Source organism: Lytechinus variegatus, chromosome 13 (assembly GCF_018143015.1).
Source record: "Lytechinus variegatus isolate NC3 chromosome 13, Lvar_3.0, whole genome shotgun sequence".
Taxonomy (NCBI): domain Eukaryota; kingdom Metazoa; phylum Echinodermata; class Echinoidea; order Temnopleuroida; family Toxopneustidae; genus Lytechinus; species Lytechinus variegatus.
Genome location: NC_054752.1, coordinates 7,475,020 through 7,499,292, shown reverse-complemented (window position 1 = coordinate 7,499,292; position 24,273 = coordinate 7,475,020). Strand labels below are relative to the sequence as shown.

At 35.9% G+C, this 24,273-nt stretch overlaps 1 protein-coding gene across 1 annotated transcript in view; it reads right to left on the bottom strand.

The window, feature by feature from the left end:
- Positions 1-24,273, bottom strand: part of LOC121425848 (integrin alpha-8-like) — a 73,488-nt gene that overhangs the window by 38,296 nt on the left and 10,919 nt on the right. Inside the window, exons 2-4 of the mRNA XM_041621929.1 lie at positions 6,139-6,269; positions 5,573-5,667; positions 4,893-5,028 (exon numbers count right to left, since the gene is read on the bottom strand). Of these exons, the coding sequence (XP_041477863.1) occupies positions 4,893-5,028; positions 5,573-5,667; positions 6,139-6,269 (362 nt within the window). The remainder of the gene's footprint in view (positions 1-4,892; positions 5,029-5,572; positions 5,668-6,138; positions 6,270-24,273) is intronic.

Genomic DNA, 24,273 nt, shown 5'->3' with positions numbered 1-24,273 from the left:
GCGACATACGGAGGATTCAATAACGGAGGAAATGTCTTGCCTAATACCCTTCATGACAAAAAACAACCAAGAAGTCTTTGTCGAAAATTATAAGGAATCAAAACTGCTTTTTCGTCCTGGACTCTGGATAGCAAAAACTCTGGTGTTGATTTATCACCAGCCCGGAATAAATATATGTCCACACCAGAGAAGTGTGAAAAAACACCAGTTTAGTTTTGGTCTAACACCAGATAGGTGTTTATAAAACACCAATTAGTATTAAAACAGCATCGGTTTGATTCCAAACTAGTGTTGTTTCTATACTCTCCCCGGGGTGGACATATATGGATTCGGGTCTGGTGTTAAATCAACACCTGAGTTTTTGCAGTGTAGGGGGAAGCCGCTGTTCCGGTTCAGCACCTTTCGACAAAGACCTCCCAGACGAGAATGTTCAATACATTTACTAAGTCAATGGACCTTCCGTACAGTGGGGAGCGAAAACATCAGCAAGTCACATGAAAGTTCATTCTGAGGTGAATAGCCTTATAATATATCAGGATGACTAGCAAGTTTACCTCGATAATTGGGTCGACACATGGCCCCGACAGGCGTCTAATGATTGTTACGTAACGAGAGACACGGTCCATTCAACATTTGGACACGCAGTTTTAAACGTCTAGAGGATATAGCTGATAAAAATACCTTCCTTAATCCCATTGTATTGTATATTAATAGTGATATCTGGTTCAATCTGTAACTCCCTTTAGAAGCTTCGATTCGGATGTCCGAAACTCTTTCGGATATCCAGAAGATGCCTATTACAGCTCGGGAAGGCCAGGGAGCCGACTTTGAGGTTCCTACGCGTCCTTCGCTCATTTCTTGTGATCAGCAAAAGGGTTTGAAAAGAACAAACGTGCATTAGATAGCTTATTGGTTGATAAGAAAGTTGCATATCCAGTTGCATATCCATGTACTCTACTGCGCTTGGTACTTGGTATCATATTATTACCCCGGCTGTAGCTGAGCCGCCAAATAGGCGCTAAAAGCATTCAAGGAATAAATCCTATACCGGGTACCTATTCACCTAAATGCCTCACCCGGGTCGAGTGCAGCACAATGTGGGTAAATTTCTTGCTGAAGGAAAACACGCCATGGCTGGGATTGGAACCCACGTCCCTCTGATTGAAAAACGAGAGTCGGAACCACTAGACCACGGCGCCCCCACGTTGCAGATGAATTAGGATTGTAACAGAGACTGTATTAAAAAAAAACTAAACTTTGGTTGAAGTTTTTGTTTGAAATTATATTCTACCTACACAGGCGAAAGCTCATGATATGATTAGATCGTTAGACCATGTGGGGGTGAGACCAAATGGCAAGTAGACCAACTGGTAATTTACCCTAAAACTTCTTGCTTTTAATATACATGCGTGATGAAAGACAATCGCAAAATTTCACTTCCAGATGGGACTTTATATGTTGGTGCTTCCTCGGAGTTTGTAGAGTTCATTAGTCAATGACCGTTGCCATTGGCAGGGTTCTTGAAGCATGAAGGACAGTGACCCCTATGTAATTATTGTCCAGACTGTGGACAGTCATCCATATCACCTATTTTTGAAGGGGAAGGTATAGCAAGGGCAGGACAGAATATTATGTCAAAGGGGGATCTAGGCTTGACGTAGTTATTAAGGAGTATTGAGGAGATTTTATTTGGAATTAAAATCAAACATCATCTGTTATTTAATCATTGTATTATTGTAGCAAAAAACTTTATATATTTGTAGACATATTAATTATTTTGCCATGTTTGACTTATTTATCAGTAAATTAAAACCAAATACTAGTATACCGAACAGACAAAATCTGTATTGCTCATAAATACATCACTATGCATATAGATTTGTTAAAAAGTGGAATCCTTTAGAGTTTGGGTATTGCTTTGTAGTAGTGCTTTGTAATGTTTCTTATCTGGTTTTCCTTTTTTGTTTTTAAAGTAATTTGTATAAAAAAAGTAACTTATCCATACACTCTTAAAAATGTTGGGTAACACGCTGTCCACACAACGATTGGTTAAACATTTATTAAATTCTCGGTAGTTTTAAACCAATAATGTGTCCTTTGGATGAAAACTACACAGTATTGGCTGAAAACTACCCAGAGTTGGATAAATATTTAACCAATTGTTGTGTGGACAGTATGCTGCCTACCATTTTAAGAGAGTATTTTACACTGTTATTCTATATTGATGCTGGACTTGATTATGGAATAATGTGTTACTCTGATAACTCTGTAGGCCTATATGTATGAGATGGTTATACCAAATAACACCCAGACCTCATTCTCCCTCGTTTATCTTTTACTTTCCGTTTTCCCGCCTTTTTATCATCTGTAAAATCATGGGGGATGGTCACTCTCTGTTCTTATGTTGCCCTATGCCTGAGGTAGAGATAGGATACCCTTAATAATTTCGAGTAATAAATTCAAGCCCTTTTATCATCTCGTGGTAAACATATCATAACATTGGTTCGGCGTTGGTTTTGGAAATGATTATTAGATTCTTTGGCAATCGGTATAGGCAAAATAGGAAGGAGTTATCCATAATCAACTTTAAAGGCGACATAAGGTTCTGGGATATTGATATAGCGTACAGTTCTTGTCAATCTGAGCTTTTTCCCGACTTATTTTGAGTTGCCTTTCCAATACATTGGATTGGCATTGGTCTTAAGTATTACACTATTCGGGAACTGATCTAAAGAAAACGGGGAACGTTCCAGCCGCAAAAAAGTCCTTATTGGTTCAGCAAATTCGCAAGCAATAGATCAACACATGACGCAGCAATACCTTATATAACATAGTAAGAGTGTTCTCATAAGGGTGTATCATGAAAAAAATTAGCGTTACTTGCAATCTAATACTTTTCAAGCAAATGGAATACAATACAACAGATCACCAACCCGGTGTAAAGTTGGTTTTGCCAGTGTGGTTGTGGCACTACTCTTTGTAGGTTACCCTTGATAAAGACAAAGTCGATTCGCACTTGAAAATGAAAATGAATGACAATTCACTTTGTGTTGTTCGAACAGACATCACAAATGATATCATTAAAAAATTATTTTTGCCCAATTACAATTAATCTTGGGTCAGGCAGCCACTGAGCAGCTCCTGATCGATGTTGCCAAGTTCCTTTAATCATTGATTGAACACCAAAAAGGGTAGCCGCAACCGCATACATTCGTAATTCTGAAGCTTCGTTATTCCGAAGGTTCGTTATTCCGAAGGTTCGTTATTCCGAAGGTTCATATTTCCGAAGGTTCGTAATTCCGAAGGTTCGTAAGTCCGAAAACAAAATGAGGTTCGTAATGCCGAAGGTTCGTAAGTCCGAAAGCAAAATGAGGTTCGTTATTCCGAAGGTTCGTTAATCCGAAAACGGAATGAGGCTCGTAATTCCGAAAGTTCGTTAGTCCAAAATTGTAATGATTATCGAACGTTATTTCGTTTTCGGACAAACGAACCTTCGGAATTACGAACCTCATTTCGTTTTCGGATTAACGAACCTTCGGAACAACGAACCTTTTTTCGTTTTCGGACAAACGAGCTTTCGGAACATCGATCCTTATTTCGTTTTCGGATTATCGGACCTTTGGAATAACGCCACAAATGTTCGGATTAACGAACATCGAGGTATAGGCAATTAACGTGTTTCGGAATTACGAAGTGTAACCAGCAGCAACTCCCATCTTTTAACGTCTTTTGGTTTGACGATGAAATGAATAGGGCCATGGTCTGACGCGGACGGGGCTTGAACCTCCGTCCTCCCGGATAGGATGAAGACGGACGCTCTACTAACTGAGCTAATACATAGGTGTGCATTAATATCAGATTGCCTAAGACTTTCAAATTAATTTAAATCAATATCTTAAATAGAAATGGATATAAAAAAGGAGAAATACCGATAGATATTTCCACAATCTACTTTCCACTATTATCAGTACTGAACGATATCTTTGATATTACTTCATCTTTTTAAGGATGTAGTCTTGGCTACCCGTAGCCAGCATGCCTGTGCGTGACGGAAAATAATTAACTAAGGATGCCCCCTTTAATAGGTTAACGAGGCAATTATTAATTAAAACTACATCATCATAAAGCTCATCTCAGTTGGGTAAGCTCGGGTAATGGCAAGGTATTTTGAGATCTTATGACGCAATTGCAGTACAGCCAGGTTTTACCTTCTTCAAAGGACGGGTCGTGTGGTCCAGTGGTTAGAGCATTGGACTCATAATCGCAAGGTTGTGAGTTCGAATCCCAACTCTGCCATTGTCTCCACTTTAATAAAAAGGCCCGAGAGTGATATCTGTCGTCTATAACGTCAGCCATTATGACTGATTAACCTAGACGTAAAATGTTTCATAGGTAATTGGTTATATACCAGCTTGGCGTTTACCAGCAAAATGCTGTCCTGCCGAGTTCCTACGGGAGTTACCACAAACAGAAACAGAAACAGAACAGACATTGGTGTTGACTAGTTCGCCCAACAAGATGAGAAAATGTCTAACCAATCATTACAATAATAGAAGTTTTCGAAAAGCATGGTTTTAAAGTGACCCCGGAATCATGATGAGACGAACATTATGGAAAACTCCAAAACAATAAATTTTGGTTTTATTTCAGTATAGTCATTTGCCTTGTGTTTTTCTCCCACCTAGTACGTATATGAGTGTGTGCGTTCAAGCGCGTGTAGGAGGGCGTGTGTGGGTGAACGTTTGTGTGAGCGGGATGAACAAGAACATTATATTCATTTTTTGATCCGTGGGTCGTTGTGGCACAGACGCAAACAGAGACTGTGGCATGTTTCTGGCTACTTAAAGACAAAGTTTGGCTTGTTGTATAGATATTTGGCGTATTTTACTCACCAGTGTTATTGCAGGGCATGAATTCATGAATCTCTGTGAAGTTTCGTTTGGTGATTAAACAAGCACCTATTGGGTCCCTCGTCGTACTCTCCGAAGAGGTTGGATGGATGAACCGGGTGAAGAGTGGACTGCACACCTAATAAAGAGAGAGGATTTATTTTAACCCGAATAGATGGAACTTTGCGCCAACATTATGGTTGACACAAATGGAGCTACAGCCAAGTTACCTTGCAGTCAGCATTGGTACAGATGGTTGAAAGTTAAAGGTAGATGGCCTAAATTTATCCCTTACACTTGGAACCGTCTAGCGACTCACACTTCGTCAGTAAACGGACCCTATACATCTTACGGGATGACAGTCTGTACTGCTGAGCGGGGTGGAGTTGGCAACAAGTAAATGATCTATAATGATCATCACCATTAAGGAGGAAATTATGTTCATCATGAGCAATGTTATTGCTTGCTTTTTTTCTGCAATGTGATGCAGCCTCACAAGTGAAGCGCACATGACACCAATCAAACGTGAAGTCGAATGCCAACCGTCAGTAGGTTATGTAATTTTTTTCTTGGTGTGACTGCGACATTGATGAAAGTAATGAAGGTCATACCATCAAACGTAGAGGGCGTCAACGCAGAAGGCTGAGTGTTGACGCCCCCTGTGTTCGTTCGGTAATACTTACTACTACAGGTTCATCAGCTCCTCCACTGTGGACGGACGCTCCGAACATTTGACCGGATTTGTTCGTTATTTCTTCCCCATTTTGCATCAAGTTACCTACATGAAAATGAGATTTACATTGAGCATATTGCGTGAATAATAATGTAACAGACGCTCCCACTTAACCGACATAGAACATCATTATTAGTGACATAATCAGTGGTGGGTCTGAAGTTGGTATCATCGATCTGACCAAGCTTAAGGTCTCTAATCTAAACGACTTATTCGTGTATTTGTTACAATGGATCTTAATTCATTTAACAAAAATATCAATTCAATTGCAATGAAAGAATCATTAAACCTTATACACATATGGATACGTACGTCATCTTGCAGAACGAATCCATCAACATCGAGTCGTTGACAGTGGAGAAAGGTTAGAAAGAGAGACAAAAGAGAGAGAGAGGGGGGGGGGGAGGGGGTCTTATTTCTTAATGATTAGAAAGAAGAGGTTATTCATTATTCAGGACCGACCCGTAATACCAGGTCTGATCTTTCATTGTAAAACATCTATGTGATAAGACTTACCTTCAGGGTCTAAGGATACTTGATGGCAATCTTCGTAGGTTGATAAGGACCTCAATGGACACTTGTAGAGGGCGCCCCCAGCGACTACACCAGGTTGATTTGTCTGAGCTCTTGGTGCACCAACTAGTAACCTGAACGACAAAGCGGGAACAAATGAAAAAGACATAAGATTTGGGAAGGAAGACTCTTTTCTTGAATGAAGTTCATCTATTCACTCTACAACCTGGCAGAATCCATATCGTGAACGTCGAGAGGCTCATTTGCTCTATAATATTTTTATATGAACATGTTGTGAGTAGTTTGCTGTGCAAACCCTTCACTCAAATTAAGGGTCTGAATGTGCAGCCTACTCAGGCCCTGTTTACTAGTCTTTGCATGGAGACACACTTGTTGATCGAAGTTTCAATCAGGGTCTATGCCTGCAGACTATGTTAGAGCAGCAAACATAGGACCCGTCTTGTAGAAAGTTGAGAAAGAAGATAAACTTTGGAATATAGAAAGTTGAGATAGATTGAAATGAATACCAACTATGGATAGCCAACGAAGAACGGTTAAACTATTACGCATCTGTAAACACAACATGTTATATGCCTTAAGTATGTAAGAAACGATAACTTTCATTTTATGTTGAAATATAACACGGAGAATGATTGTATTGTGCTTCTATTTAGGGCTTCATGTAGTTTTTTAAATTTCAGAAGAAAAGAGAAAGTAAGAAATCAAAGTTATTCTTCTAAAACATTTGCTATTGTATCCTGTTTCGTGGAAGAATAGTCATGTCTTATTCCCTCCGACCAGGCAATGCCAGGAGCATGACTCTCACAAAGTTTGAACTTCCTTTCGTTTCAGAAATGTTGCAGCTGTTTATATTTCGAGTGAAACATAAAAGTGATCTCATTTCAAGTGCATATCCTTGTGTCAATTTCTCTGAATGAATGATTAACCCTGGCACTTGCACATTTTGTTTCGTCAAGGCGATGAAATAGGACGTCACAAGAGGTACTAGCTGAAATGCACCGCAAGCCATGCTTGGGAGATTGTCTCAACAACTTGTTTGTCCGACAAGATGTCAGATCTGAAAAAAAGTTTCTTGATTCTGATTGGCTAAGAAGCACTGTTGCTATGGTAACAGTCGAATAAAACATCACCTGTCGGATGAAAATGTCCGACAAGTACTTTCATGAAGCGATCTCCTGGGCTTGTAGCACAGACTCCTGTTTTATAAATGGAACTCTAGAAATCACATGTAACTTCTATGTTTTCTATCAACGACTAATTATTCTTGACCTCCATTTGACTGCACCGTTAATTTAGATGATATTACTGATAGTGTTCTTTTACAATTATTTATATATATAAAATACATATCGGCATACGTCTACCATAGGCCTACCACAACGTGGAAAAGGGCCAGCAAATACCCTAGTTGATGACACTACCGCGGTTAGAGGTTGTCCGATATACAGGGAAATAAAGTTAAAGTGTTATGAATAATAACTAATCACTGGCTATTATTGGAGAAATGGATCATGATTGTGTCAAGTATTTTATGAACACAGAACATTTGCATCGCAGTGCAACTTCTACTTTATATCCACAAGTATCGCGACAGGCGACCGTTCCTCTGTCATGATTGTATTCGGATATGCCACAGTCGCACCGGCAGTCCGATTCTTAACCGACACGAACCAATACGTTAAGACCAATGACATTTGGTTGGTCGGTTTGGAGTCGGTTTCGTTGGTGTGACTGTCGCATCTGAAGGCAAGGCACCCTCGCGATGACACTTGTTGGTTCAAAATAAAGCAAATCCTTTGTTAATCACACGTTTCCCTTCACGGCTTTGATATCATTACTAGAGGAAGTGACTATTTGTAGTTCGATGAACCGAGCTATTGTCAGCAGTATTTGTGTTTCACGGTTCCTTTGTAGTTGGATGTTTAAGCACTGAGTAATTATTATGACATCATTAATTATTCTATTCAATCAGAGCTGAACGTTAACGTTTCACTGGCTGTTATAATTGTGGAAGGATTGTTATTTGTCCTCTCTGTCATTTAAGCACCGATATTCATTTAAACAAATATTAAACAAGAATTTGGAATCCGATTGGTGTATTGTATTTTCTTTGTTCATAAAATATACGAATGTTTCGTAAGTTTTTCCCTTTTTTACAAATTGGCCTCTGCAACCCTTTAATCAATATCAAAGAAAAGCCTGATTCAAAATTGGAATTTGAGTTGACGCTTCGCAATGTTTTTTTCAGCTGTATACAATTTCGGAAGGATTTTAGAAAATCATTGTACATCCTTAACCAGCAAAACTAAGGTTGTGATTGAATGGTGTTGATGTAGCGTCTAATTTATTATGTTTGAAGACATTTCACAGGTATTAAAAAAGTCCAGAAAATAGTCAAGATAAGATAAATATACAAGGTTTAAAATCTAATGGGGAGGGGGAGAGGGGGTAGAAAATTCCGATTGTTGGAATAACAACAAAATTATGGAATGTAAGTACATCGGAGTTAAAATTATGTACGCACATATCCACACTTTGCAGCATAGTTTTGAGTTCACCTGATTTGCGTTCTAAAGAAACAACTCTTAGTTTTTTAGAGACAAAACATATGCAAAAACAATAATAAACGCATATTCTACGTCCTTGCAAATCCAAATGTGTTATTAATGATAATTTAATGCCATAAATTGAAAGCCTGTCATATCCAATAAGCAAAGAAAGACATAGTCATTACCATTATTTTTCTTTCTCTTAATTCCCCTCGCTCTGATTATCTTTTTCCTTCTCTCTCTTACTCTGTCTCTCACCCACTCTCTTTCTCTCTCCCTTTTCTCTCTATCTTTAGCACTTCGGCAACGAATCAATTAAATACGAGGGAAACGTACACGACCTAATTATCAAGTCGGTAATGATTTCGTCACCGGCACGGTGGTGTGCTAATGCCATTTTGATAGGAGATATTAATTTGTAAAATGGGCTATAATGATTGATGCTGAATGAAGTACAATATTCTTTCGATGATTCAACCCGTTTATATATTTTTTTTTATAAAAGAACCTTGAGTTCAGGAAAAGTTGAAAAACTTTGCACTAGTTCTTGTGATGAACATATTCGGATGGAATTATCACACAAAAGTTCAACCAACTCGTGTAGTTATCTGCCTAACTCTTCGGCTATATTCTTCTGGGGAAAAAGCAAATACTTAACGTTAGAGTTCAAATAAACCTGTGGAATTCTCTGCAAAGACTTTGAAAACTCAGACTCCAGTGAACACCTTCAAGGGCAACCTGAAAACATACCTCTTTAACAGTGCTTTTTGTTAGACATTGACTTACATGTATTGTTCAGACAAGTATTATATGTAAAAAGTTTTTGTTGTTCTGCTCTGAAGCGCCTTGAGCATCTAATGAAGATGGAAAGTGCGCTATTCAAATCTCATGTAGCATTGTTAATATTAATTCATGAATGTACACAAACAAAAGCAAAATATTAATTCAAAAAATCTAAATCGTAGATGAACACATATTTTGAAGTATATATCATTATAAGCATTGTATATAACACTTTCATTAACAACCACGACAATAATATATAGGAGTTATAATGCTTTCTTAAATTTGTTCTGATTATCTAACATTGGTAAAGCAGTCTAGTTTCTTGTAATTGTCGAATATTTAAGGACTTCAGACTACACAGTACGGTCTGATACACAATCGCGTAGTCCCTGAACTCCAATAAACAATCTTATGGAGATGCATGCCTATGTCCAGTTTACAACTATTCAAGGAATCTATAAGATTTCCATTACGTCTGGCGTGAAAATCAGGGCAGTGACATCATAAAATGCTATCAGCATACCATCGTGTCTAACAAATATTTTTAAGTGCAGGACACTTTAATGTTCCGATACTTGATAAGCACAACTTATAGGATTTCACATTTCAAACCCCCTTTTTTGCAAACTCGCACATAAACATGATAAACGTCACGTACTACAATTCCTTTCAAACTCTCAAAAAATGACCTCCCATCTTTTTCTTATTTGATAAATAAAACCACCACCACTACTTCTACTTATTATGCATCTGATTCTCCTCTTCCTCCTGCTCCTCCTCCTACTACTACTGCTACTGCTAGTTCCATGCTTTTAGTGCTAATATTACTAACATGCTACTGGAGCTACTAACAATAGTAGCTCCAGGCCATAGTACTGCTAATACTACTACTACTACTACTACTACTACTACTACTACTACTACTACTACTACTACTACTACTACTACTACTACTACTACTACTACTACTACTACTACTACTACTACTACTACTACTACCCCTACTACTACTACTACTACTACTACTACTACTACCACTACTACCACTCCCACTACTTCTTCTTCTACTACTACTACTACTACTACTACTACTACTACTACTACTACCACTACTACCAATCCCACTACTACTTCTACTACTACTACTACTACTACTACTACTTCTACTACTACTACCACTGCATATACATTACAGTCACACACCCACACTAACACCCATATTCTTTATGAAATTACTTCCACGTTTGTTTACTTTAAGAGTATTATATTATCAGTTTGGTATATATCCTCCGACAAGATATGAAATCCTCCCGACCTTCTGTCCCCCTACATGTATACGGGTAATGCTGGTAGGCGGCATTAAGGTCGGTTTGGACACATTGTCCACAGTACTATCTCGTAACAAGTAATAGGTTACTCTTACGGAAATCGCTTTAGATACACGTAAAAATAGTTAAGAATATATAGATCATAATTTATGGCTACCATGCAAAAAGTGTATAATGAACCTGGAAGTGCACGAATAGAATTATAATAAGAGGTTTGTTCAATCTTTCATAACCCAATTATATCATGAGTTCAACCCTTTCTCAAGTATTTCATTGTAAGACTAAAATAACTATCAAATTCTTATTCATTGTGAAAGAAACGTCCAATACAGTCTTCCTTTTATTTGAACGGGTAGATTCATTCTTACTGTAACTTACTACGAGGCAACTGATATAGTCGCTTGAAATGATAGATACTGTTTACGAGCCCAAGATACATTGATAAGTATAAGTATATATATAATATATATACTTAGACTTATCAATGTATATTGGGCTCGTTAACAGTAACAAGATATATTATTTTCTTGAGATATACGACTTCTCGTTATCTGACTAACCCAAATCGTTACTTTACTATATAAATAATGTATATTATAGTTTTAATTTTTTCACAAGCAAATTGTAGGTTTTATGCTGCGAAGAACAGCCAGGATTTCTAAAAGCAGACTGCCAAAACTTAATAATAACACGTTTTTTCAATAGATCCTTTTAAAGGAAGGCCATAATTGTCATTCTTTTTATCATTTCAGATAATAATTAGTTAATTCAGGCTTTGAATAATGATGACATCGTTTGTAATCAAAACGTAAATTTAGACACATGATGGAAAAAGTTATAAAACAGATTTGAGATCAACCAGCTAAATCACGTGAAGTTCTTTGTCGAGATTGCGTGTAACATGAGAAATGGGGGTCAATTTGAAGTTGAAGGCAAAGTGAAACAAAAACTCTCTTCAGAGCCAATTCTTTTTCTCTTCCAAATCCAAGATGGCGGCGCTCGAATTATCTGCATAAGATGCGAACGCATTGAATCAATGGATTTAACATACGTCTTACATGACGTCACAATTACTCATCCGCTTATCGAATCCCCAGTTTTCCACTTGTTTCTCGAGCATGCTTATTATCCACTGCGCCTTTGATACCCATTTTGTATTGATTTGATATCTAGTTCATTATCAATCGTAACTCGTTATCTGATAATGCAATGTATATAATAACCTAAATCTTGGCGCCCCAGAGAGAAGATTTATTGGCCTCCTCCAACTTCCAATTTTTTTTAGAGAGAGAATGTATTAATACTACAGAACTTTTATTGCAATAAAATATATTTATATGATATGAATGCTACAAAAAATATTGTTTGTAGATAATTCACGACAATATTAGTTTGGGTTGATTGATTGATGACACTTTTAACAAAGTTATCATCTCAAAATACGTTAAAATACTAATAATAGGGTATACTCATTTCATAAATAATCATCTTACAATATGTTTAATGATTTGATGAACCTTGTGAAATAATGTAGACATTGGATTTTAAGTAACCTTTCGACAGCATGTCAATTTGATCATCGCATTTTTTTTATAGAATTATATTCAAAGGAACTTATAGTCTAATATCGTCAATGTTCTAGCATAATATAGAACTGGGATTTCCGTGTAGATATTCCATATGAAATGACGTCACTAAAGTACCAAATAAAATCGATTTATTTAAAAACATAAAAAGGCTTGGAATCATTTTTGTTTAGCGGTTCATTGCTGGGTTTGTTTACGGGATTAAAAAAAACACTTAAGATTCTTGATTAAAAAGTTGTGTTACAAATGAATTTGTGCTCATAACTCTGATCTGTAATGATGAGATTAAAACAACATTTAAACAAATTTTACGACAGCATTTTTCTTCAATGATTATCATTTAAAAGAATAATTTTTATGTATCATTTCAAAAAAAATTTCTTCAGATTTTGACAGTGCGATGAGTAATGACCTGCTTCTATTGGCCAAAGGGCCAAAGAACTCTTTGAAGTGCCCTTCAGGTCGAAGGAGTGAACAATTGGCGTTGAATTTTGGGACATTCTTGGATAAAATCCATTTTCTCATCATTCAGCTGACTTGACATCTGCGATTGGCATCAGTTTCAAATAATTCCCCCTATAATTCCATGTATCCCCTAGCCGTTTCCTCATTGAAATATGATCTATTCGAAGTGTCTTCCATTAATGGAATTCCCTTGCAAATGAGACAGGTGTTTAAATGGGAATATGACTCATTTGAGGGATACTTCAGATTTTAATCGAATAAAAATATTCTTTCACTCCCCGCTGTCCATCCTCAGCGAATGCATGAATCACTGGAGAGTCGAATGCATGCAGGGCCAGCCCTTAGCATCCCAGATGCAGTATTTACTTTTGGTGCATGTCATATTTGGTTTACAAAGAGCTGAAATACAAGCCAAATATATAACTAAGCCAATGAAAGAACAACAGATTGCAATTGATCAAGTGGCCACCTTAAATACAATATTAGATATTTTAAATATTTAACATTCATAATTTCTTCATCGAGACTTGTAGACTTATAAGCATTAAACGCCATTGTGAATAATCTTGGTTGTAACACAGGGATCTATTTAGGTTCTGTATTATTCATCACACTATACTCTTTGATTACAAAATCGTTTGAAGTTATTGCCGATTACATGAATGTCCACCGTTTTTCTATTGTGTTTTCAATTCAAGCATTTCCAATGATTGGTTACAAGTTAAATCGCTATATACAATCTGTTTTGATATGTGAACTGATCAAGTATTATTCAACTTTTAAACAAAAGTTCTAATATTTAACTAGAAATATTAAATTGCTCATAAATGTTGCTTAAAAGTGGAAATTGCTCCTGAAACTTCCTTTAAACTTTTCAAAAGCAACCAACGAATCATATTATAAACCAGATCGTAAAAATTTTATATCGATTCATTTAAATTTATGTTTATTTTGTATGAAGATATAAATATTCTTAATGAATAAAAGTCAAATTACGTTAATGAATCAAATTACTACAAGTGATCATTATCATAAAATCAGGAAAGGACGGTATATCCCATCAGTTCTGTATGGCAAAGTGTCTCAAGCATTGAATAATTTCGACTTAAAACGGGTTATTCTATTCGGAACGAATTGAATTTCGGTTTGCCGATGTGGCTTCAGCAATACAAACCCACCAAAACCACTATAGACTTTTAAACACACACAGGTGAAAAGCATGACTCAATGTTTGTTGTGCAGTTTTCGGGAGAGTTGAAAGCGACAAGTAGCTTCCTGAGGAGCCCTGGGGGTGTGAATTTGGGAATTCTCCGAAGATGAACAAGAAAGATAACAAGGACAAAGGGTAAAATAATCCTTTCACAGAATCCTTTATTAGCCCTGTTTGGCTTCAACAATGCCCGTACACGTTCATTCCAAGGAAATCTCTGAAATCATTTTATCTGAAAAGCTAATGATTTTCCTCTTTGAAAATGATGATGATGACACACAAAGCTGATATCTATAATTCTAACCGGATTTAAAGACGGGAAAGTCCCAAAAGAGTTTGGAAATTTTGTACATAATATGAAGCTGGGTGAATAATTAATAATGCACTGGAAAAAGTACCCATCTACACCGCCATTAGAGCGAAACTTAATCTCCTAATAAAAGCTTTCAATAAAACAGATTGAATATTGTGTGTCAAAAGAAAAGAGCACAGGTCTCCATCAATGTTCATTCCCATTGCTATAATAACAGTAAATCCCAACAATGGATGTATTCATGTAAATTTCGTAAAATCTGATTTTCACGTTATTGGGAGAAAAATTGTGTTAAAAGGACTATGCATGTCAATCAAAGAGTTTGGGTTTCGAGTAGCTTTTACTAGATAACGAAGCTTGTAATGCTATTTTCTAAATGCAAAAGAACTAATCTAGTCCCTAATCACACTCATCTTGGAGTGATACTAGGGACCAATCCCTTTGGAGTGAATGTACCTCCTTTTAGAGTGCATTATGACTCCTTTTGGAGTGAACTGCATGTGCCTCTTCTTGCAGTCCACTCCAAAAGGAGTCAAAATGCACTCTAAAAGGAGTAAACTGCATGTGCCTCTTCTTGCAGTCCACTCCAAAAAGAGTCATAACGCACTCTAAAAGGACGTACGGTTCACTCTATATTGATTGGTCCCTTGTATCACACCAAGGATGAGCTTTTTTTTGCATTTAGAGATACTGTCACACCGATTAAAAAAACAAATTATCAAGTTATATTCCAAGGACATACCTTGTTTTTTACTGGAAACATTGGCATGGTGGTAAATGGTATCAAACAAATAGAGAGTTTTCGTTCTACAACGCACGACAGATTCAAGGACATAGAATATGTTCAGGCAAATGCCCTTCATGACAAATAACAGCCAAAGAGTCTTTGTCGAAAAGTGGTGAATCAAAACGGCAGCCTCGTGTGTTTCATGGGCTCTGGATAAACGACATACTTGCAAGTTTTTGTCACCTCCGAAATTTTGGATGAAACTGCTGCTTCGGTTCATCAATATTTGACTAATTTTGGTTGTTATTGTCAAGAAGGGAGTTTAATGATTTATTTTCTATGTTCTTCACTCTCAAAACAAATCAGTCAAATTGACTAGACCAGTAGTCAGCTGGGTGCAACTGATATGACAATCACTAATAATCACATTTCTGACGTATATTCTAGTCAGAGATAACTATGTTCTAGTAAAATACGACTAGAAAATAGTCAAATATGATTAGAATAACATATTCTCCCAGCTGACCCTATTAACTAGTCATTTTGACTGATTTGTTTTTAGAGTGTCGAATCCGTAGCGGGTCGTCAAGCAATAACTCTTTCTTACAGACACGACCTCACACACGTTCCATGAAACACATTCCTTGAATGGAGCCTTGTCGGCCCTCGAATCTCGATAATCCAGGCACCTCCTCGTCTTACAGGATGGGATTCTAATCCCCGACTTTCATCTCTCGCTTTGTTTTCCCCAGTCTAAAATTAACTCACGCCAACCTCGACACTTTGCTCGAGGAACCGACATATCATCATCCATCTTTTCAAGCCTACAGGCCGACTAGCAGCAATAGTTTGACCCCGATGACAATTTCTTACGGGGGTGGGGTGGCACATGCCCTGGTCACTTCAGCACGAGTTTGCACCAGTTCTTACCTGATATAGACGGGGGGGGGGGGGGGGTAAATTGTACATACCCTGACCATCTAAGTCTACATTAAGTATACAGATTACACCTTAGTAGACAATTTAAGACTTAAAACCCGTTACATTAATTTTTTTTTTAATTCTTCGATGAAAAGAAATGCAAGACGTACAAAAATGTTGCTGTTACAAGTAGGCCTACAAATGAAATGTCTCTAATTGTAACTCGAACAAGACTGTACTGCTCATCCTTAAAACTGGAATGATCACAACTAAACGATCTTTAAAATCTAATCTAAATCTTTGCCAGCCTCTATCTTTTTGAAGATTTAGTTTGTCTAAGCAGCAGTTCAAAACCATTGTTAGCCAGGAAATGACTCTTGGGTTGACCGTGATTTATTATTATTCTAAGAGTAAAATATTTTGAGCATGGAGAATCATCTTGTGAGTTATTGCGTGTCAGAAAATTTCAAGACCCCCCCTGTCTCCCTGAAAGAATAGAATACTGACACTGCCATTGATCAGGTCATCAGCCCGGCCGGAAGACTGAAAATTGGGATAATTCGGCCATCGACCTATTAAGCTCATTCTCGATTCCCCCGGTTAGGAAGCTCTCTACTAATCACTGTTGTCTCTAAAACTGACCACATCAGAAAGCAGTTACCATGGTTACTGAAATTTAGTCCGGGTATGAATTTTCTAAATTATGAACTCCTTCCTGCGTTGAGTTTGTCCCTCATTGTCCCCAACAACCAGATCTTAATTGGAATTTGAAAATAATTTTATGTTGGAGACCTTCGGTATATTTGTGTTTTTTTCCATAAACGATTGTAGATGGTCTGGTTGATGCGAATTACCAATTTTGTCAAATGAATGTTTTGTCAGTATTATACCTATATTTATGTAATGAAAATATGTAAAGTTATCCATAAGCATCTTATCAGAAATTGTATTACTCGTTCGAGTATTAATTACCTGATGATATTGCTGTATATTGGTTTGTGTAATTATCTTGTACACTAAATTCTGCAAATTAAGCTTCAGACAAAAAAGATCTTTGATTAATTTGATTGAAAAATAAATCACAATTACCATCACCATGTCTATAACAGTGGAACTTGATTTAAACACATATTAATTTCTTTCAGTACGTAAATAGGTTTTCATCGCAAGGTTTTTTTTATTGTCATTAATGATCCATCAATATTCCATTTCCTTTATGGACATGTTTGCATGTAACAAGCGCCATATAAGGGAATGTATGTAAGACAAAAAAGGGCCGAACGGGAAATGAAAAATAGACGTTTAGCCTAGATCCAATAAAAACAACATCTGTCATCATAATGTTGTTTACTTAATAACACAGTATTTAGGGTAAAGAAATAAATCTATTCTCATTACACAAGGTTTGAGCTCCAGCAAACACTTCCTTGTTTCTCAGCGAAATTTCCTTTGTGGATCTGGTCTACTGCGTTTATGTAAGTTTTAAGTAAGTTGTTGGAGAGAACATTACCCTATGCAGCACCACTGAAGACCTTTCTGAAAATTAACACCAGAAGCTCATAGGATTAAAAGGTACTCTACGATCCTTTAATCGTATCGCATAATATCCCCCAACTTTACGAAGAAACGGTTGTAGTGTTAACTTAAACCTTCCATGTAAATGAAAGCTTTCAGGGATACGTTGTTACGAGAATTTGAATAAAACTGTATTTGATTATTACTTTGCTTTTGATATTAAGTAAATGAAAACGTATTCATCATCCCTTTACAATACACCTCATTTGCTCTGTCAATTTTTTAACAAGTATACTTAAAATTAATCTATGTTTTGTACATCTTTGAGCTCTCTCTGACATTGCATGCCGGGGCCGGTTGGATTAACTAATCCCGCATATGGATTAAACATTGATGCAGATGGTAATCCTTTGTGGGCTTTTGTAATGCTAACAGTTGCAAAGGTCAATTCCAATATGATCATCAATGACAGATCATTTGACAAATCAGGCGTGGTATTAGAGTAACATGCGTTTAAAGGCTACTTTGCTAAGTTCCAAGAGAGATAGAGAAAAAAAATAGACCAGGGAAGGGGTGTTTAATAAAGCTGTTCGTAAAGTTACGAACAACTTTACGCACGACTGGAACATGTTCTTAGGTCATATTTCAATTATACAGGGATACCTTTAAGCACAAGAAGGGATCACCAGTCGTGCGTAAAGTCATTCGCATCTTAAGAACAGCTTTATGAAACACCCACCAGGAGCTACAGAATCCCACAATGATCTTCAAAAGACGATGCTACCTCTGCTCGTATAACAGGTCAATTCCAATGAGACTATAACACGATTTACCTGAACTGGTGTATACAGAGAAATTTTTAATTCTAGTGTTAGAATTGATATTTTTCTAAACCAGTCGCAAGGCTTGTGATGATATCAAGTTTCCATGGCAGTCTCTAAACCGATACGAAGAATCCATGAAATCTGTCCTGTTTTAACTTGTCATTTGTTTTCAATTTATTAAAGTCCAAAGAAGGAAATATATCTTTCCTGGAAAGTTAAGATTAACCATTTTCACAAGTTCTCTATAAAAAATGAAAACAAGAAATCTGTAATAGTCCAATATCCAAGAACATAAGTATCTTTCATTTATTTATATGGATTCGAAACTTGTATTATTTTGTACTTTTGCTTTTCGTTCACATGTGTTACAGTTTCAATTTCTTAAATATAAAGATAGCATAACAAGTGCAAGTTCAATAACTTAAAAAAGAAATTTCCTCTGAGTTTTTTCCTCTATATTTTCTTTTTATTTCTGTGATTTAGTCTTCTGCTAATTTCAGTATCGCGTTTGTTTTTTGGGAAGAAGAAGTCGAAAAGCTTTAAGCATGTTTTCATTCAGCGCCATTTTAAAAGTATGCATGAGAAAACTTATGGAAAATGCAGAAGGAGAAGGCCTGGGTCCCATATTAAAGAGACTTGCTATACTAGCAAATTAACAACGTCTATGAGGAATTTATTATCAGCCAATCAAATTGATGGATTTAAGTAGCTTTAAACTGTTATCGCAAATTTGTTATTATCACAAGTTTATGAAACGGGGCCCAGATATTTTTGTTCCAAATGACTAATCATCAGTTATGCCTTTCTTGGAGGACGACTCTCGTCTTCAGATGTTATCATTTTTCCAATGGTGATTGCTCTCTGATCGTAATTAATGATACATAAACAGGAAAACGGCATTTCCACTCTACTGCAAAATATCATCCGTTAATCGTCCATAACTAATAGCATATGTTAGAGCAATTTCTACACTCATCGTTCATTTATAAGAGCATCAATTTTGATGTACAAGTGACGGTAATCAAGACAAGAACTGAAGATACAAAAAGTAAAAGGAAAATACTTTTAATTATTAATTTGAAGTTTAAAGCAACACAAAACGACTTAAGCTTATTTTAAAAATGGGACGTCTTTTTTTTTAGCCATGCATGCGCTCGGTATAATGAAGAAGGGTAATAGGAAATTTCCTGGGGCTCATAATAAAGAGTACTGTACAGTTAATAAGAACTAAAGTGGCTACCCTGAGTAGATAAGGCATTTCCATTGGTATCATTATTGTTATTATCATTATAACATTATTGTTATCATCATGATCATTATTAAATGTCAAGTCCACCCCAGAAAAATGTTGATTTGAATAAATAAGAGAAAAGTCAAACTAGCAAAACGCTGAAAATTTCATCAAAATCTGATGTAAGATAAGAAAGTTATGACATTTTAAAGTTTTGCTTATTTTCACAAAACAAGATATGCACAACTCAAATGAGATAGTCGATGATGTCCCTCTCTATTTCTTATGTTTTTTATTGTTTGAATTAAATAAGATTTCATTTTCTCTATATATATGACAATAAGGACTAACTTGACGGAATCGTACAGTATTAAACATTGCTCATTCCACATGTTCAGGGAGGAATTACTCGTTGTTTCAATTGACAATGAGGGGAAAAACAGAATATTCCATATTTCATACAGTAAAATACAAAAGAAATAGTGAGTGGATGACGTCAACAGTCTACTCATTTCAATACCCACTAAGATGTGCATAATGTCTATTTTGAGAAATGAAGCAAAACTCTAAAATGTCTTAAATTTCTTATTTTACATCCGATATTGATGACATTTTCAGTGTTATGCTTGTTGGATTTTTCTCTTTTTATTCAAATCAACTTTTTGTTGGGGTGGACTTGTCCTTTAATGTCATTATTACTATCATTATCATTATTAGAAAAATATTGTAGTCTAAAATAATAGAAATGGTGACTTGCACTTTTCTACACAATGTCCAGTTATATTTACCTCTTCAATACTTCAATAAAGTCAACATCTTCACCTAATTAAATTATAAATTTAATAAACTTCGAGCGGTCACTCTGTGTGTTCCGCGTTGCATTTGCAACAAGGACAAAAATTAACGATGAATTTCATCAAAGCTGTTGGTTAAATTATTTCAGAAAACAACCTGTTGTGAACTCTTTAGATAAATTAGATAAAGTTAACCTGTCTTGAATGTAAATTATGAATATCACAATTAACTTTTTCGAGTGACCTCAAAGAAAATTGCACTTATATCCGGATGATGTGATTAGCTCATCCTAAATCCTTGAAATTTCTTCTGCAAAACTATAGGAGTAAACATTGGTAAAATGTTTAACAGAAATACAATTGTTTGACCCTTTCAGTCTCTCCCCTCTTCCCCCATTACCAAACTTATATATATATATTATATATTTGTTTATACATGTATAATCCGCTTTTATTTCGAATAGCGTATCATTTGTCGAAATAATTAATTTGAGCAAATAAATGCGTGAGTATATAATAAAAGAAACGTATATATATATATATATATATATATAATGTGTGTGTGTGTGTGTAATATCCAAACATTAACGAAAGCATTGACGTCAATGGTGAGGCATCATATACTACTCTACATAAATGATATAGGAAATTGAATAACAATTACAAGAGCTATTTCGGCAATGACAAATTTCATAAGTTTATAAACAATTATAAAGTAATTCGATTACCAGACGTTGATGAAGTTATTGCATTACAATTTATAGGAGATTATTACCTGTGATCAAATTTGTGCACATAATTGTGTGCTCTAATTGGGTTAAAATATTCATGTGACGTAGACAGTTAATGCAAACTAAATAGATACCCTTAGAATGCTTTGCAATACTTCGCCATGAATTCTCAAATGTAAAACAATTACATACTTCAACCTTTCATTGATATTAAACATTTTCATGGTTTATTGTATTTAAAAACTCAATTTTATTTCAAAGACCACAACTCTGGAATTCTGTTTCTGTAGATATCAAGCAATCAGTTTCATTAAATGTTTTTAAGTCAAAATCAAGGCAAATTATTTTAAATAGTTATTCATAAAGTTTGTTTGTATAAATTTAATTCAGGCATCTTAGGCAACCCCCCCCTTTATGTTGCAGTTTAGTAATTTTTTTCTTTGTTATTAAAGTCTTTGTATGATTATTATGTTATAGGGTCAGCTAATCACAAGGCTTGTTCCTTTCTTGCTGTCCCTCTCATATTCAATCCAATGTTTATTTCTATTTGTTGTTGTTGTTTTTCTATTTTGTTAATACGATGCTTGTATATGTAGTGTTTTTGTATGGATTTTTATGAGAAAATAAATTGAAATTTACAAAAAATTGAAATTGATTTTTTTTACAAAAAACGTAATAAAGACACAAAAGACAAAAACAGTAGTAAAATAATCAATGTAAAAGTCAATACTGCTAATCCTAATATTGGCCTCCTGTTTGCAGTGTTAGTTTCATGATTTGTATCAGGTTTGTTGAATAGGAAAGTACCCAACATACTTCCTTGCGGTACTCCACGATTGATATTTTTTTCACGTATTTTACTATACATGTATGATTTATTATTTTCTTCAATCATACATTATTTTAATGTAAAACCTCACTATACAAGAACATATTTTCTGCTAATATTTTTAAATACTGTATTGCAAAATAATTCAATTTGCTTATAACCTTGTTGATATTTGCTGGGTTTCTATATTTCATTAAACAATATTATCTTTACCTGGAGAACTTGTCGGTAGTATAATTCTCAATTCAATATTTACTTGATAGTTGGACAATGTGCATTCTGCATTTGTCACACTAGTCTCGACAAAGGAATGAATTGAATGGATTTGATCATTTCTTAACCCTTAACAGTCACTATTACGAATGCCTTTCACATGGATTTCTTTGCAAACTGCAAGCCTCGCAAAGCCTAATGCATACATCGTTGACAGGTATCATGACCGCATGCACCTCGGCGTAATTACGACCATCATCATCATATCCTCGCTTGTCTTCACATTATGAGTGAAGTTCAGTAGATATCGCTCAGATAATGTCGGAGACAGATGGTTCGCTCATCCTCAGTATTGCAAGTGGTTTTCTGATTGCGACTACACAACATTAATAGCAAATGTGCTCTTTCTGCAGATGTTAGGGAGCAACAGAGAAGCGAAGATCTAGGTTGGAGATTCGACTTGAACTTCCAGATTTGTTTTTGCCCTTTTTGTTCTCTTATTTTTTACTCTACCAACGGCAGAGCTATGGGTAGTGGCTGCCCCATAATTCTTTTCAGCAGTTGAAAAGTAAGAAAAAAAGGAACGAAGGAGAAAGAAAACTATCCATATTAATCAATTATTATATCATATTAATCAAAATTATATCGACAACAGTATCCGTGATACTATTTGAAAACGAAGCGTATGATAAAAATATTCCCAATTTTTAGAAGGGGGGGGGAATAGGGGCACGATCGAAAAAAATAATATTTTTTAGGACCGTCCAGTAAGGGGGGTAGGGATGTTAAGAATACGTTGATAATCAATACTACATTTTATACCAAAGAGGGACGAAGTGACCGAGCTCGTTAACGAGAGTGTCTTTTCGGGGGCATTTTTTGCGACATTAAAGCATCTGGTGTACAAATTGGGATGGATTTCGTAGGTTTCCAGAACTCCTGGAGCATTGAGGGTAGACTGTCTGTATATTAAACATTATACAGCTTGATGGCGCAGCGTACCCTAGTAAGCTGAATTGGAACAGAATGTCACTATCTGCTAGGAAGATTATGTGCGATGTTCATTATCTCAGGAGGGGACATTGCCGAGATTAAGAACATTCTCTTCAGGGGCTGTTTGGAAAATCAGCTGACATTTTCAGCTCATTATATGATGACATCCATAACAAAGATCCGCTCTACTAAGTTCCCATATGTGTGTTAGGGTGTGGGTGAGAGACGGGAGAGGATTGGAAATAGGAGATCGTGACAAGCAATATTGAAGAAAGAACGACAGACATTCAGGCAAATTAGAACGCAAATTAAGAATTAAAGTGATGTAGCTTTGTCCAAATCGTAGACGGTAAAACCAGTGTTGTATCTTATCGACTTGCTGATTATTATTTCATCTGAGACGGAGCTCGAAACCTGACCGGCCGAGACCGAGGTGTCACTGCCAGTGACACAAAGGAAAATGCAAGACCGAGCCAAGATATACGGGGATGGTGTTATCATCTTCAGATTTTACGGAGAGTGAAAATGACTGATTGGTTTGGTTTTATTTACGACTAAAATACAGACGATCAACAATACAAAGACATACATAACCGTAATTAATATACGAATATTGTACAGAAATAAACATTGAAGTCAGTTATGCCTAAGGATGAGTTTCAACAACCCTCAAACATCCTCTTGGTCCATTAACTGACAGATCATATCATGACAACTTTGCTATCCAGTGGTAACTTCTAAGATATCTTTGATTTTGATTGGCTGTTGAGCACCGCTACTTTAGTAGTTACCATTTGATGGTAAAATTACCATACAAGTGACATTTACATTATATAAAAATATCTGATCATTCTTACCCTGGAAATAGGATTGCTCCTTTGAAAAATTCACCATTTAAAAAAAATACACATATTGTTCTTTATGATAATACTAAACATGAATGATATCCTGGATTACATAACGGGTTTTGCAGAATGATGTTCGAAGTATTAAAGTTAGAATATTTTGATACGCATTTTGAAAGAAACAATCTAGAGGGATGCAAAACTATGCTCCGGAGCCTGTAAAGAATATTCAGCCAATATTTATCAACGAACTGGCA